At 33.7% G+C, this 16,704-nt stretch overlaps 3 protein-coding genes across 4 annotated transcripts; all 3 read right to left on the reverse strand.

Moving 5' to 3' along the window:
* Window positions 1-224: 224 nt before the first annotated feature.
* On the reverse strand, window positions 225-3,242 carry LOC131648189 (interactor of constitutive active ROPs 3-like). 2 transcript variants are annotated; one of them, XM_058917970.1, is made up of 2 exons: window positions 2,937-3,242; window positions 225-1,553 (listed from the first exon to the last, which is right to left on the reverse strand). In XM_058917970.1, exon 2 carries the CDS (start codon window positions 1,528-1,530, stop codon window positions 376-378), a length of 1,155 nt encoding a protein of 384 aa, XP_058773953.1. In that variant the 5' UTR covers window positions 1,531-1,553; window positions 2,937-3,242; the 3' UTR covers window positions 225-375. The 2 variants fall into 2 exon arrangements, with proteins under 2 accessions (XP_058773953.1, XP_058773952.1); XM_058917969.1 differs by having other exon boundaries at window positions 225-1,754; window positions 2,937-3,241.
* A 6,534-nt stretch (window positions 3,243-9,776) lies between these two features.
* On the reverse strand, window positions 9,777-10,154 carry LOC131651280 (uncharacterized). The gene has a single exon (XM_058920952.1). It carries the CDS (start codon window positions 10,152-10,154, stop codon window positions 9,777-9,779), a length of 378 nt encoding a protein of 125 aa, XP_058776935.1.
* A 15-nt stretch (window positions 10,155-10,169) lies between these two features.
* Window positions 10,170-10,772, reverse strand: LOC131651281 (uncharacterized). The gene has a single exon (XM_058920953.1). The coding sequence runs from the start codon at window positions 10,770-10,772 to the stop codon at window positions 10,170-10,172; it is 603 nt and encodes a 200-aa protein (XP_058776936.1).
* Between the last annotated feature and the right edge of the window lie 5,932 nt (window positions 10,773-16,704).

Consider the following 16,704-nt stretch of genomic DNA (forward strand, 5'->3'; position numbering starts at 1 on the left):
AATTTGTTTCTAAATTTCATTATTCATATAAGAATCAAGCTTTGGGAAATGAGGGCAAAGTCTGTAAAAAACATAATGGAGTTGAACAAACATATTAAAGAATGCAGACATAAAACTTTGACCCACAAAAAAGTCGGGCCAAATGCGCATTGCCTGGAGGATTGGCCCGTTTTGCCACCCTAGCTTAAAATGTGTGTCAAACTATGCAGAACGGTGAATGTCTATTTCATTCAACAACTTAATGCTAAATTATCAAACAATGTTCACAAAACAGTTTCAAATCTATGTCAGCACTAACAAAGCAAAAAGGAATTGCACAACAAAAAATTCCAGCAACAACTTACTGGACAGTGGAATTCAAAAGCACTTCAGGAATCAACCAGTGATTTTCTGAGGCTTCTTCCACAAGTCACCAATCTTTTTCAACACATTCCCATTTTTCTTCCTTTGTAAATCACTCCAATCATCAATCTCTTCATAAAAGTTTGAGTACTTATTACTCTTCATCACACTGCAGTTGTAGTTATTGTCCATAGACATCGATCTCTCCGCGATGTTTCCATTTTTCCCTGTCGAAAACATAGCAGCAGCTGTCTCGGCCGCCTTCCTCCACTGATCACATTGCACTTTGATTCTCTTCAATTCAGCTTCTTTTTCAATATTCGCCGCTTGTGCTGCTTCGAGCATCTCAGTCACTCTTGCCGCCTTATTATTGCTCCTATCTGCCTCCTCAATCATTATCTTAAGTTTTGCAAAAGCGTCGCGTTCTGCAGCCTTGGCCGCCCCTATTTCGGCTGCAACTTCGTCACTCATCATACCGACATTTGAGAATGTGAACCTCTTGTTGATTTCCATCTTCAGAATTTCATTCTCTTCTGATATACTTTGCAATGTTGTCTCTTTATCCATCATTTCGCCCTTCATTACCGCCACACATTCGTCTAACCTTTTAAGTTCCTCCTTAAGTTCGCGTTCCTTTTTCGTTGACAACGATACACTTTTTTCAAGCTTCGAATTCAACTTCTCATTCTCATCTACAATGCCTTGCAACTCATTTTCCTTATCCAACAGTTTCTCCTTCAACTCCTCAATTTCAGCTTTCTTTGTTTTCAGTTCTGATTCCCTCTGATTCGCTTCGGATTTTATCCGTTCGATTAACTCGTAGGCATTCCTAATCTTCACTGTGTTCTGAATCTGTTCTTCCTGGAATTTAGTCTCGGCAATCTCAATGGCAGACCTAAGTAGTTCAACCTCAGATCTCAAAGAACGAAACTCGATTTCAATATGATTAGTACTATCTCCCTTTCGCAATCTTTCTTCTTCTATTTCCAAATTACTGCCGAGTGAAACCACGTGAGTTCTAGACTTGTCTAACTCAAAAGCAGAAGAGTTGTATCCATGCACAGCTTTTGCAGCATCAGATCTTAAGAACTCTACAGTTCTCTTCGCTGCCTCGAGCTGTCGCAGAGTCTCATTCACCAAAGGTTGAGCCTGAACCGACTCTTTGCAATCTTGGAGCTGGTGTTTCATGTTGTTCACAAGAGAAAGTGATTCTGGTAACTTGTGCTTCAAGTTTTGTAATTCTACGTCTCGTGATTCTGCTAGTCGGATATATGCCGCCTCACAATTACCAACCGGTTCAAGCTGCTGGTTGCATGATTCAGACACATTTAGATTGCTCCTAACATTCTTCAGTTCCTCTTAAAGTTGAAATTTTGAGCTTCAAGTTCTTGTATTCTGCTAGTGCGTTTTCTCTGGCGCAACACAAAATCATAAAAGGATTAGAATTCTGGAAAATTTTCAAGACTTGGATAATGATAATATTGCATTCTAGAAAGAAATACACCATATTATGCATTGTTTTCAAATTCAAATCTGCGTATAATACACTAAACGATGCAAAAACTTGTGAAATTTTAGGTTGATTTCAAAAGGAGCTAGATGCAGCATATAAAACCAATGCTAAGACTTAGTTGATTTCATACTTGAAATATGTTTGTTACCAGAATGCTTTTAAAAACCCCTTTGATCTAACTGCCTATATCCATTTGTACCAATTTTTGTTTTTGAGAATATTTGTACCAAAATATTAAGTGCACTTTTACTCTACTTTCCTTTTTAAAAAATTCAGGTTATCCTATTACATAATAAGCGGGAGAATGTACGAAAACACAGAATCTAACACGGACATCGGACACAATACGGACACCTTTAAGATGTGAGAATGTACAATAGCACAGACACTAAACAATGATAATGTAAAAGAAAAACGTAGAACACCAACACCGGTACATATATAATAAATCCATCTATTATTAAAATAAATTTAAATATTCTAATCAAAATTAATATTTTTAAGTTTGCATTGATAATATTGATTCAATGCATGTTTAAATTTTTTAGCTGTGCGAGATTTGTTAAAGAAATGTATAAGACGTGTTAAAGTAAAGAAAATAATAATTTTTTGTAAAACAATTAACTAAATTGTCGTCATATTAGTATCTGATACTGATTCAAAAATTGTTGAAATAAAGAAAAAACAATTTTTTGGTAACATTGTCTTAATTTTCCTACAAAGTCACGTGTGTAGGATGCGTTGTACTTTATAAGTGGGAATACTCTGTAAATTGATTCTGTTCTGATAATACCGTTAAGCCAATTTTATTTAAATCAATTATAAAAATAAAAAAAAAAACTATCCTAGCTGCTAGTCGTGAGGCAAACTTTTCACATACGCCTAATGGCCCTGAGAAATAAATGACATTTTACAATCTTCAAAACCCAATCAATTACATGCAAAATCATAATTATTCAACTAAATTAACAGTAATATAAAATTGAATGCACTAAATCAATGATCTAAGACGTTAATTAGTGTACTAATCGCAAGTGAGAAAATAACAGTCATGGAAGGTTCCAAAAACAAGTAATAATACCTCCGGTGGCGGGGTTGTGGAAGATCTACGATCGTAGAGTTGTGAGGAAAAGCCTGAGACGATGATGGATGGTCTGTGAGTGAGTATGAGGCAGTTGAAATGTGAAAATAAGAAATGGTTAGTGTGAATGATAGTAACGGAACAATTGTAAATAGTATAATGAGGAAGAAGCAATAAAGAGGCTGCAATAAGTGGTTCGGTTGGGTATTTATATAAAGGAAAAGCACTGTCTTTAAATCACTTCGATACCTGAACCTCTCCTAACTCAATGCATCTCTTTAATATATAGACTAGTACTACTAGTAGGTCATTCCAACCATTTTATTTTAGTAATTTATACCCACCCAAGTTACACCTACAAGGCTTTTAAATACTCATGTCGCGTCAACATTTTCTATATCATGTTATCTCAATTTAATCATAGATTTTTAATTAATATACATATATATATATATATATATATATATATATATATATATATATATATATATATATATATATATATATATAGGGAACGACTCAAGTGAGAACACTTGGTTATTATGAGAAATGAGAACAATGAATCACGACCATTAAATTTTAATTTTGTTGATTTTAATGGACTGCATTGGTTTCTCTTTCTATGATTCTTAATATTTATTTTAAATCAATATAGAAAGGGAAACCAATCCAGTCCATTAAAATCAACAAAATTAAAATTTAATGGTCGTGATTCATTGTTCTCATTTCTCATAATAACCAAGTGTTCTCACTTGAGTCGTCCCCTATATATATATATATATATATATATATATATATATATATATATATATATATATATATATATATATATAGCATATCAAGTGAGAGCATTTTATAATGAGAGATGAGAGGAACAAATATCAACTATTGGATTCATCAAGAGAGAGAATGTTGATACATTAATATGACTATTAATTTTTCTCTCTTGATGAATCCTATATATATATATATATATATATATATATATATATATATATATATATATATATATATATATATATATATGGGTTTTGCTACAATAGACCCACTTATTTTTATGAAGGTCTATTTTAACAACATGCACCTTAAGGTGCATTTAAGTATTTTTTTTAGTTAAAACTTACTAAAACACACCTTCATAAAAATGAGTGGGTGTATTATAGCAAACCCCTGTGGAGTTTGCTATAATACACCCACTTATTTTTATGAAGGTCTATTTTAGCAACATGCACCTTAAGGTGCATTTAACCATTTTGTAGTTAAAGCTTGCTAAAATAGACCTTCATAAAAATAAGTGGGTCAAGTGTGAAAGCAAGAATTCAATATAAGAGAGAATTAAGGGTATCCAACCTCAATACACAAGAAACGGACCAAAATCGCCAAAAAAACAATATTACAAATCAATTAATTTTACGACATAAAAGAAAAATGATCTTTACTAAAATCGTAAAAACTACCATTTAAATACAATTAATACGTGTCAGAATATAAACGTTAGTACTGTACTATAACAACCATTCTTACCTGAAATTTATAAGACCAACTCGTGCAAGTGCAAGTGCAACCCATCACATATTTATTTCCTGGATCTCAATAATTTATAAGACCAACTAACTCCCTTATTCATTTCCATTAGAGCTGTCCACCGACTCATCACTAGTATCTCAGCAACGAATAGCAAATTTTATAAAAAAACTATTCAAATATCACTCCTAAAAGTGCTATGCAATTTCCGATTTTATATTAAAAAATTATTTATAAACTGTGATCATTTAACATTTTTAAAACATTTTTTATGTGTGTTAGAGATAGAAATACGTCGTGCCAATCAACAAAGACACCCAACTCATATAAACCATTATTATTCTTTTTTTTAAGTTTATTAAATAAATGAGTGTATCTAATCTTTTATGTAAATCAGATACATTCATTATTCAATGAACCTCAGTCATGTTTTCTTCTCTACTACAATCCCTTCAGCACTAACCTTGATCTTAAATTCTATTCTCTATCTATAAATATGCTTGATCAATATTGTTCTATGGCTTATGAACCATTAGATTTGGAGCTGCATTATGAGCTGGAAAAAAAAAAAAGCAGGAGACAATCCATTCACAAAAAAGTTGGACTTAAACTCTCTTAAAAGTCTACTAGTAATTATAACCGTGTGATAAAGTCTACTAGTAATTATAACCGTGTGATAAATCAATTATGTTAATATCGAATTAATATAAAATTGAAATGTATTTAGTTAATAATTAACTTAAACACAAAATAATAATTAATCTAAAATATAGTACTACGGTTCTGTTTGGTGAAAATAGTAATTGACTGATAAATTAACTGATAGCTTATAGTTTATGATGATTACTGATGATTGATGACTGATAACTTATAGTTTAAGCTGATGGTTGATGACTTATAGTTGATAAGCTAATTGAAGTGTTTAGTAAAATTAGCAGTTTAATTAACTGATAAATTAAAATGACAGACATTTAATATATAATTATTTTATTTTAAATTAAAATAAATTATAAAGGATAGTAATGAATTTTATTTAAAATAATAAGAACAAAAGTGGAAGAAAAAAATAATGAGCTATAAGCTATAAGTTAAAATGCTATTTTAAAAAGCGTTTGGAAAATAAGCTATAAGCTAGTAAAATAAGCTATAAGCTCGTGATGAAAAAACGGTTACCAAACAATTCTTTTATTGTCATATGAGCTTATAAGATGTAAGCTATAAGTTCAAAAAAATGTTTGTCAAACAGAACCTAAATATCGTCAGTTTTTCTAAAAGATAAATTGAAAAACAAATTGACATTTATTGAGTCATATTCATATTATATAGTATTTCATTCGGAAAGCAGAAATGGATGTAGTTGGAAGATTGATGATCTTGAATAGTGACTATGATCTTCTTTACAGGGATGCGGAGTGGATTTGTATGTTTAACATTCCAACGTCTAAGTCAGTTCAAGATTCAAGATGAGTGTAGTGAAAAGTGTAGATCAGAGATTGTACTTTGCTCTTAGCGTGTGAACTGATTTATACCTTGGGTCAAATGGAATGAATTTGAGATGAATTGGGCCTTTGACAATTCCAGAACAATTGCCCACAAGGATTTGTTAGGCACTGAAGGAGTCGGAGAACCCGTAAGTCATGTTGGCCGGACTCCAGGACATGATTCGATGTGAAACAAAGCTGAAACACTTGGGATCAATTAAAAAAGTAGTGGGAAACAGGCGCATTAAAAGAGGTCCCATCATTGAAATGCTTCAGCACCCTCTTCTGACACGTGCGGTGTCGTGACTAGTTAGGACATGACACAGTTTACATAGTACTTTGATGCACTTGAGTTGGCGTGTATCCATGAGTGAAAAACTAGTCGTTTCTCTTGTGATTTCTTTCTCTAGATGTTCTTAACCCTTCAGCTACCATTGCTTATAAATAGGGTAAATTAAATTTTTGGAAGTTTTTTCGCAACCCTTAGCCTTCAAACTTCAACTACTTTCTCATAAAACATCTTCGTTCTCTCTTCTTGGAGAGTTCTAATAAAAGAAATTTGAGTCATTTGCTTAAAGGTTTCTCTTTTCTTCCTTTTCTCTAACTTAATCACTCTCACATAACCATGTATCATTTTGACTCAAGCTTTTATGTTCAGCATTTTCTGTTTTTTGGTTAGGATGAGTGATAATACGGTTGACCTAGTGAACGACCCTGAAGTTGAAACTTCATATGCCTTTATAATGGAGACATCCCCTGATTCTTATTTCCCTCCCCTAATAGCGGTCACCTAGAACCAGAAATCACACACATATTTGATAATTCTGACTCATAAAGGGTATATGGGAATTCCTTGGAGAAGGAAACTTCTTCATATGATTCATTAGATGACAATTTAGTAAATATAGGTAGAAGAATTAATCGTGTCGATGTCTCTATGCCCTATCGCGCCTTAACAGAAGGAGAAATTGTAAGTATAAAGTGCACCTAAAAGGGGGGTGAATTAGGTTCTATGAAATTTTATGGTTTATAGAGGATTGTATCTTTATTTTACTGCTTGGATGTTAGGTTATGAAAGCAATAAAGTGCGGAAAAATAAAAAACACAGAAGGTTTATACTAGTTCCCCTCATAATCCGAGAGTACGGCTAGTCCTCTTACCACATATAAGAGATTTTACTATATTTAGAACTTTGTACATCCCTGTACACAAGCTTTTAACTAAATCAACAAGGCAAACACCTTGTGATTATACAACACAGAAAAAGAAAACAATTCTTTGTTTTTCTAACTCTCTTGTTTCCAACAATCCTGAACAATAAGATATTTACAAATATCTGATTTTTGATATAAGAAAGTTTGAAGTAGTAGAATATAGAATAAATTCTAACAGATGGATTTTTTCCCTTTCAAGAATTATGGTATATCACAATAATATCTTTAAGTGCTCAAGAACTTTCACGTGATTTGATTTATGAAAATAATGCACAAAGTTCTTGATGGATAAAAATAAAAGATGCAGTAAGATATAGTGAAATACTCAGGAAGAAATTTTTGAAAGAGGTGGATTTGTCACTGAAAAATACTTTATATTTATATGGTCATTCACACCCGTTTGAATCAAATAAACCTATTGAAAATTTATGAGAATGTGTGAAATTGTTTTGAAAAGATATAATGAAGGGGTCATGAAACAAAACATTGAATAGAAGTATTTTTCAAACTTGAAATTTTTTCCAAATACGTTGAAAATTTTTAAATTTCAAACTTGTGTCAATCGATTGAAGCTTTGAAAATTTCCAAATATAAACTATGACAATCGATTAACACTCCATTGCAATCTATTGTCAAGAGTATGGCTTTGAAAGCTTTGCTACTATAATTGATTGTCTCATAAAATGAAAATATTTGAAAAAATTTCTAAGAAAAATGACATACTCAAGGATCAAATCCAGAACACTTGAGTATTTTGATATGCACACACAACCATTAGGTAATTCTTTGCTTTTGAAAAATATGTGCTTATTTAACATGTAATGCACAAAATTTCTAAGTCTAAATTGCAAAGCCATGATTTATGAGATATGACATGGATCGATTTTAGATAGTTTGAGCACTTAAGGGTATATAATCATGAGATAACATATTTTACCATATTTGTTTGATCATCCATAACTTAATCATTTGAGAAGTTTCTTCATTCTTTATCAATTGTGCTTTTTTTGGTGAAAGCAAAGTCTTTGTGCTTTTTTTACATGTGTGACTGTGTTCTGCAGATAGCATGGAAAGGGTAAACAAGTTGAAGTTGTTCTACAGTCTTGCAAATGCTCAAGGTATTCATATTATGGTGAATATCGGGACTTCTACATCTACCCCCATTCCTCTAGCGATTATTTTTCCTGCTCCAACCCCTTCTCCTACCCCCAATTAACAATTTTATTGAAATTTTATAAGACACTTGTTTTTATGCATCTTGTTAACATATCAAATATTTTTTTATTAATGTTAAATTTTATAGACATGATTTATATGATATAGCTTTCAATCCAATAGTGAAATTTGTTATACGAATTTGCGATAAAGAGTTATCGAAGATGTCATTTTTCTAAGTTTAACACCTTATTATCATTTAATCATGTCCATATATATATATATATATATATATATATATATATATATATATATATATATATATATATATATATATATATATATAAACTTTTCAGAATTACAGTAACTTAGTCTAATTTTCTTATGCTTTATTATATATTTTTATTGTAATGTTTGTATTTACAACTTTTTCTCCATTCCTTCTTGTTTCTTTTTATGTAAATACAAAAGACAATTTTTCATCCCACCCCATGACTCTCTTATGCACCACTAAATTGATCAAATTGTCCTCGTTCTTCCGTAGATGCATCTCTGGAAACACCCTTTTTTTTGTTTAATGTTGCTTTGTTCCGTAGATGCACATATGAAAGACATCCGTAGATGCATCTACGGAACAAACCCAGACTCAGAAAACCAGAACAACAACAGTTGTAACAATAAAAGATCCATTCATTGATTAAAAGATACATCAAAATTCCCAACAAAAAATTAAGAAAACTAAGAGATCTAAGAAATTACAACAGTTAAAACAATGTCATCTGATTCGTGCATCATTAGAACGGTATCAACATTTCCTTTCACTTCGTCCCACCAACGTTCCTTTTCTCTGGTCTCAAATGAGGTCCTTGTTCTAAGCCTCTTGATCCTTCTGATGACTTCGTCGGGTTTGTACTCTCCCTCTAAAAAAGACATCAGATTCCTCTTGAGATGGTTGAAGGAATGAATGTTCCAAAATTTAACCGACATGGGGGTTTGACGGAAGTGAAAATAACATGCCCATCCCTTATGAGATAAACCGGTTTAGGATCGGGACGCTTGAATGATGTTTGCTTTCCTGAACATGGCCTTATGTGAGCCATTTTTGTGTTTGTGTTTAGGGTTTGTGTTTGTGTTTGTGTGTAATAATTCAACCCTAGAAATCCCAAATTTATAGAAGCCTTTGGTGATTATGGACCACACAATTTTTGTCACAGAATGTTCCGTAGATATATCCACGGAAGGGTTATAGATTTCTCCGTTCCATAGATGCATCTACGGTAAACACCCATAGTTTTCATATCAGACCCTTCCGTAGATACATCTACGGAAGTTTCCCTATTAGTTTTTTTAACAGAACTCGATGCAGTAGCAGCAGTAGTAGTAGTATAGGGAAAAAGACACAAACACATTAACACAAAAAATAATTATATTGCAATGTTATAGAGTGCATATATTACACTTTAAAACTAGATCAATACATCAAAAGAACTATCGCCGGCTAAATTTATTGGAGGTTCTAATCTTGACTTTTCGGCATTTGATTCCTTTTCGATGTTGTTCAACCTTTCGAAATCATGCATCGTATCCACAAAATGATCCGGCCACGTATCGGAAGCTTCGGTATGATGAAATTCCCATTCCGGTGACGTAGGTGGTATGGGGCATCCCATTTTCAAGTAAACTTTCACAAAATGTTTCGATTTTGCGAGACATCCAACATACATAATACGATCTTTTGGATTTGTAGTAGGTGCAGTGCGGAGTGGAAAAAAGGTTTCTGAAAAACCATAACGCGTCAAGTCAATGCATATCATGTCATATGCGCATGCAATAAGATGTCCCATTTCCGGGAATCTCATTCATTTTGAAGTCGGTGCGTAAACGCCCAACCAATGAATAAGAGCTTCGTGAACCGATTCAAGTATAGCTTCGTCTCCAAATATCTGCGTGTACGAGTCTTTATGGTTCATCAACTCTTCGATAAGTTCATGACGGACAAGCTTATCGTCTTCCTCTCCCTTACCAAGCAAAGCCAATACGGCCCAAAATCCGCAATTACCGTCCCCCAGCACATTGAAGATTCGGTCGATGTATTTGTGCATAAAAACCAGCATCTCTTCGATGAATAGAATTATTGGAGCAATATGCACCTCTTCGATTGATGGAATTTTTGTGGCAATAGGTGTCGGAGTCGAAACTTTCGGAGCAATAGGTGTAGGAGGCAGTTTGCTAATGCGAGCTCTTTTGTTTGAACTTTTTTGAGATTTAGGAGTAGGTGAGTTGGGAAAGAGTTTGTCGACGTGCTCACAATATGAAGGAGACCGTGTAGTCGAGTTGTCATTCGGTGTAGGCTTCACTTTCTTCTGAGCACCCTTTGTCTTAACCGGTTGAGACGGCGGTTTCATGTCGGTTGTTTTTGGAAATCCAATCTTCCGCAATTGTTCTTTGATGTATAGTTTCATGTTGTCATCAACCTTCAAAAACCTCTCTTGTATCGCCTCCAATTTGGAAGTAATAAAGATATTCGATTCTTCTTCGATGCAACCATCATCATAAAAACTAAGTCTCTTCCGATGAGGAGTGACTTAATTCATTCTTATTGGCTCACCTAATCTCACCGTTTTAGCAATAACACAAGCACACGGGAGACCATACGTGCTAGTAATAGTGCAACCACACTTTGCATTATTGCCACCAAAAGTTTCACCGCATTTGGCCTCGTGAAAGATATAATTCAATCCGGCCCGAGACATATTGTCGATCAATTGAGAGTAAAGGATGTTGTCCTTAAATCAATTCTCCAACACCGTAATGCTCCGACCGAATGAGGTTTGTATCTCGTTATGTTGGTTCGAAATCATGAGATTTATGGTGTCCCAACCTCGATAAAAATCACCCTTGCTATTACACAACCAATTTTACAAAGTATCATGTGTCGACTCAACTCTATTGGTGGTTTTATTCCCAAGGTGTCGGACCTTATCAGTCCACGCACAACCAAACTTCTCCTTCACCTTGTCAAGAATGGTGCTTTCAGCGTATTTCAATAAATCGGAATATTTTTCACATATTTTTCGAAATTGCAATACGACATCGACATACAATTCTTTTGTCGACGAACTGGAAATACGAGCCCATGCATCCATTATTTGGTCAACAACCACTTCGGGCTTCACCGATTTCCCACCTTCGGTATCTACTTGTTTCGTCCCCACAGCGGGTTTAACCTTACTTCTCACATTACATGATATGTGATATCTACAAAGTAATGCATCGGAAAAAGGAAATACCTTTGCAATCGCATTCATCAAAACGGGGTCGTAGTCCATAACAATCACCTTAGGCGTCTCGACTTGTTTCTTCAAAAGTGAGCGACAAACCTCCAATGCCCACCTAAAATTATCTTCTTTTTCACACTCCAGAAAAGAAAAACCAACGGCAAATGTCTTCTTAGTGGATGTAACACCGACCATCTCAAATAATGGGAGTCGATACTTGTTGGTCTTGTAGGTAGAATCGAGGATGAGCACTACTGGGAAAGTGTTGAACAACTTTATCGAATCCGGATGAGTCCAAAAAGTATCTCGGACCATAACCTTGTCATCGCAAGTTCTGTACCGCGACACGTATTTGTTAGCATCCAACATTTTCAACAATTGTTACATCTCACTCCTATCTCCCCTACTCGCCTTATTATTGTGGTACCGTTGATTATACACTTGTCTTATATATTCGATACATTGTCGGGTTCCTTCCTTTTCAATGTGGCAAGTATATTTTTCGGTTGCGCAAGATTCAAGGACATGTCTTTAATAGATGTATTCTCTCCCGGATTGAGCCGACAAACACTATGATGGCCTTGTAATTTTGCGCACAAATCATGGTTATGCAAACCACAACAAAGCATCTCCACTTCTTGCTAGCCAAAATGTAACAACAGATCTTAAATGGACACTCGCATTTTCTAGTACCCGTGTCATCTCTTTTAAAATTCCTTAGAGGAGGATGGTATTTCCCGCTTTTTTCCCACATCATTGTTACAAACGAGTTTCTTCTTGCCGTACCATTATCCGATCTTCCTATTACCACGCCAAAACCAATGTTAGTTGCATTCCTACGAATCCATGTTAGCATATACTTTCACGATCATCAAAGTCTTCCTTGCTACTAAAGTCACCTCCGACGTCTACCATCTTTGCGACTACCCCATTAACACTCGTACAAACATCGACTAAAGGAGTTAATTCTCTTGAAATATTATCGGGGTGCACCATACCCATTTACAAACAATTGCCAAAATAACACAGAATTACATAACTGCTGGAAAAAACAACTCAAGGATTGTTCCGTAGATGCACCTACGGAAGTGTTCTTCCTCAGCACGTTCCGTAGATGCATTTACGGAAGCAACGTAACTTTTTTTCAGAGAAATTAGTTGCATAATGTGAACAATGTAGTGGTTGAAGATGGATATTTACCTGAAATTCAGACTCCTATTGCTCTCTTTGATTTGTTGTACCAAAAAATTTGATTATTGGAGTGAAATAAAGGATTGATGATGTAGGGTTTTTAGGGTGTGGAATATGGAGAGTTTGAAGAAATGAAACAACAGGGGGGTGATCATGCCTGGTTTAAACTATATCAGACACTTTTGTAGATGGTTCTACGGAATAATATGGCGCTAAGTCATTCCGTAGATGAACCTACGGAACTATCCCTGAACTGAATTTATTTGTATTTTTCCGCATATATAGTAGTTTATTATACTTCCGTAGATGTATTTACGGAACCAATCAATTTTTTTGGAATACATGGGATGCTTCCGAAAGTGCATCCACTGAAACTTGGAACAAAAATAAAATTTCGCACGGTGTGTAAGAGACCTATGGGTACATTGAGATATTGTCATACAAAATACTTATTTTACCTAGTCTATGCACTAAAGCTAAGAACTATTTACACTTGAGCAAAACTCCGTTTCAAATCCTATGTTTTGATTGGAGGTTTGTTATATTTACATCAGTTTTTATACACCGTATTCAATAACAAAGAAAAAAAAATCTTGCACAACCAAGGTATAATAAATTATTAAAATATAAAATTAGTATGTTTTATATATACAGTTACGGTCTAAGTGTAGAGAATTAGTGTAGACATATCTTTTTCCTTTTGATTGAGGTGTGTAGTTGAAATATGAGAAATGCCTCATCTACTATATGAAGGTAAACAAACACATTGATGATTCAGGCACAACAATTTAAATTTCGAACTACAAAAAGACCTAATAATGTATAAAAGAAAATAATGCAAGCATTTCTAGATTACCTTATTTGTTGGGGTCTTCATGATTTAAGTACTTTGTATATATAGGAAAGTTAGATTAATTTTTTTTAAGACCTTGCTACTTGAAATTAAATGGTCCCCCTGACCCACAAGTCCCGTTAGAGTTCAGAAAAATATCATCAACTAAGATAGTGGGATCCAATGAAAGGGTCAGTAAAGATAAGAGAAATAATAAATGTGTTCATGCACAATGGATGCACCCCTCATTTATTCTTCCCTTTCTATCATACTCCAATTGAAAACTAAATATTCAAAATTCACTTACACATTTGTATAATAACTTCAAACCCAACAATCAAAGTAAATATGCAGGTTCAATATTAGGTTAGATGGCAAAAGTATATTATGATGAAAATTGAAACTAAGCTACTCTACCAATACTTGTACGATTTTTTTAATATTCTTCTATTTGGTGTTTTATTTGATATGCTATAACGGTTGCATTTATAGTACTATCTAACAAGAATCCAAATAATATACTATTTTTCTATGCACTTGTATTTTTTAACAAAGTAGGTGATTCATCATAATAGTAATGAGTGACTCGTAGTAGAGGGAAGTTATTCAAACTAGCTTTACTCTTTTCTTAAGGGAAGGGATTACACAATCTTGAGATATTCGAGTAACATTGTTTCTCTTAGACAAGAAACTAGGTATGTAATCACCAGCTTCAACATTTGCGTTTAATTTAATTTAGGAGTTTTGATTTGATACATAGCATAAGTCCATATTATTTTTGTTGAAATTTGAGGAGGTCTTTACTATTCAGTTTGATCAATGCAATGCTCTAATCAAGGTTTTAAAAAACGTTTCTGGGAAATTAATTACAATTTATTCTTTAATATAAAAACTTTTTTCTGGAAATTAATTACTATAATTTATTTTTTAATATAAAAACGATGATAACAGTATCAATATTAGCATCTGTCAAAACCTTTTTGTCGCGACAGTTTTTTTAAATCCCGGATTTATTAGCCAATAGATAAGTGAGTTAAACCTACACTCTTATATATATATATGAGGACTTTTTAAATAAAAGATAATATGATTAAATCTTGATCATTGAATGTGATAAATGATCTTGATGAAGTCACATTCAAGTCATGGCAATAAATATTCATCTAGACTAAATATCAAATCCAATGGTTAATATTCAATCCTCTTATCTCTTATTTAAAAAGTCATCCTGCTTGACTATTAGACTTAGGGACAATCTGTAACACTCTTCTAAACCCCGCGAAAATAATCAAATAATTCAGAGTAAACATGAAATACAAGGGTATCACAAATATTTTTAACATAAAATATCATAGTCAATTGTCATGCCACACGAGGAACAATTTAACATAAAACACAATTCATGTTCAACACATCGGATTATAATTCGTAACATTGCATATTCATCATCCATGCAAGTTAATCCAATACAATTATAAAACAACAAAACCAATTTGAGTAATTCATCTCTAAACTAGCGTTCCCCAGTGTTACAATCAGAGCATGACCGACACGACTCATGGATGAACTCTAAGAGCTATCCTCACCGAATCAGCTAAGCCTCTACTCCTCAATCTGAAAAATAACATGTAAGGGTGAGTTTCATTCACAATTAACGAGTATTATATAGTCGTAAGCAATAAATCGTTAAGGAATTATCAATCACTCAATCCTACATGTATACAAACATTCCACAATTCACATCCATCAACATACTCAAAATACATCATCATTCACAATACAATTCATTGCAAGTCATAACATGTTATAATGTTTATGAATGAACTGACGCTAATGCATGTGGTACCAAACCATGGGCTGAACCCACTCACCAATTGACCTACTCCTCATCGAGATACGGTCCATCGACACCAATTCTACACAATGGGAATTATGTCCGCCAATTGATCCAAACATCACCGGGATCCATCACCGAATGCATATGAATGAATGTACACACATATCATACTTAAAACATCACCAATAACGATGAACAATTCATCTCATCACCGAATAAGTATGTACATGTTTTCAACATCATTCAAATAATCATGCATCCATCACCATAACAATAATAATAATAATAATCACAGTCAAATCCTTCACCACATCAATCACATTGTCACACATCACATTATATGCACACAATGTTTAATTATCATCAAAGTAATTAAATCGAGTTTTGAAATAAAGTCGGCCACTTCCCATTTCATCACTTTATCGTGTAAAACATATAATTAGCTTCACAACGCCCAAAACGGCACATAAATCATACAAACGGATGAAAAGTTATGACCTTCCGAATATTTTTCAAAAATGGCATGTTGTGCGTCGACGAATGGACCCCTTCAGGTCGACACAAATAATTTCCACCACTCTCGGGTAAGCGCTCGTCGACACTACAGGTCGACGCAAATTTGCTGAATGTGTCGACGCAACTAACACTTAGGTCGACGCATTCTGCGTCTTGTGCAGAATTTTGCTGCGATTCTGACATCCTTCCTCTCCCAATTCCAATCCAATCACACCATAATCATTCTCACATCAAAACATCATCAAGTAACATAATACAATACAATTTTAACACATTTTAGAGGTCATCTAACATCAAAACATTCGTCAATGTCATCAATTTCATCAAATTCATCAAATTCACCAAAACCTAACATCTCTATTCATTCATCATACTCCTAATTGACATAACTAATAATCCTAACCATTCCATCACTATCGATTACATAATAATCATTAACCGAGAAGAATCCCCCCTTACCTTAGGTTTGATCTTCGTCTTCCCCTTTCCAAAGCTCTTCAAGTCTTTCACGTGTTTTCTCTTTTCCCAAATGCTGTAACCTTCTCTATTCCACAACTTCCTTCTATTTTATTAAAAATAGAATAACTTTGGTTAATGGGCTTAATAAGTTAACACATCCCTTTTCATTAACCACCACACGAGCCCAATAGCTATATTTCTAATATTTCTCAATAATCCTCATAACATCAATTATTCCAATTAAATAATTAGATATAATTTTCGGGGTGTTACACAATCTG

This window comes from Vicia villosa, linkage group LG2, assembly GCF_029867415.1.
Source record: "Vicia villosa cultivar HV-30 ecotype Madison, WI linkage group LG2, Vvil1.0, whole genome shotgun sequence".
Taxonomy (NCBI): domain Eukaryota; kingdom Viridiplantae; phylum Streptophyta; class Magnoliopsida; order Fabales; family Fabaceae; genus Vicia; species Vicia villosa.

Bases quoted from the DNA above. Each gene is read 5' to 3' on its own strand.
- LOC131648189 (XM_058917970.1), bottom strand. From the start codon at position 1,530: ATGAAACACCAGCTCCAAGATTGCAAAGAGTCGGTTCAGGCTCAACCT.
- LOC131651280 (XM_058920952.1), bottom strand. From the start codon at position 10,154: ATGGGACATCTTATTGCATGCGCATATGACATGATATGCATTGACTTG.
- LOC131651281 (XM_058920953.1), bottom strand. From the start codon at position 10,772: ATGAAACTATACATCAAAGAACAATTGCGGAAGATTGGATTTCCAAAA.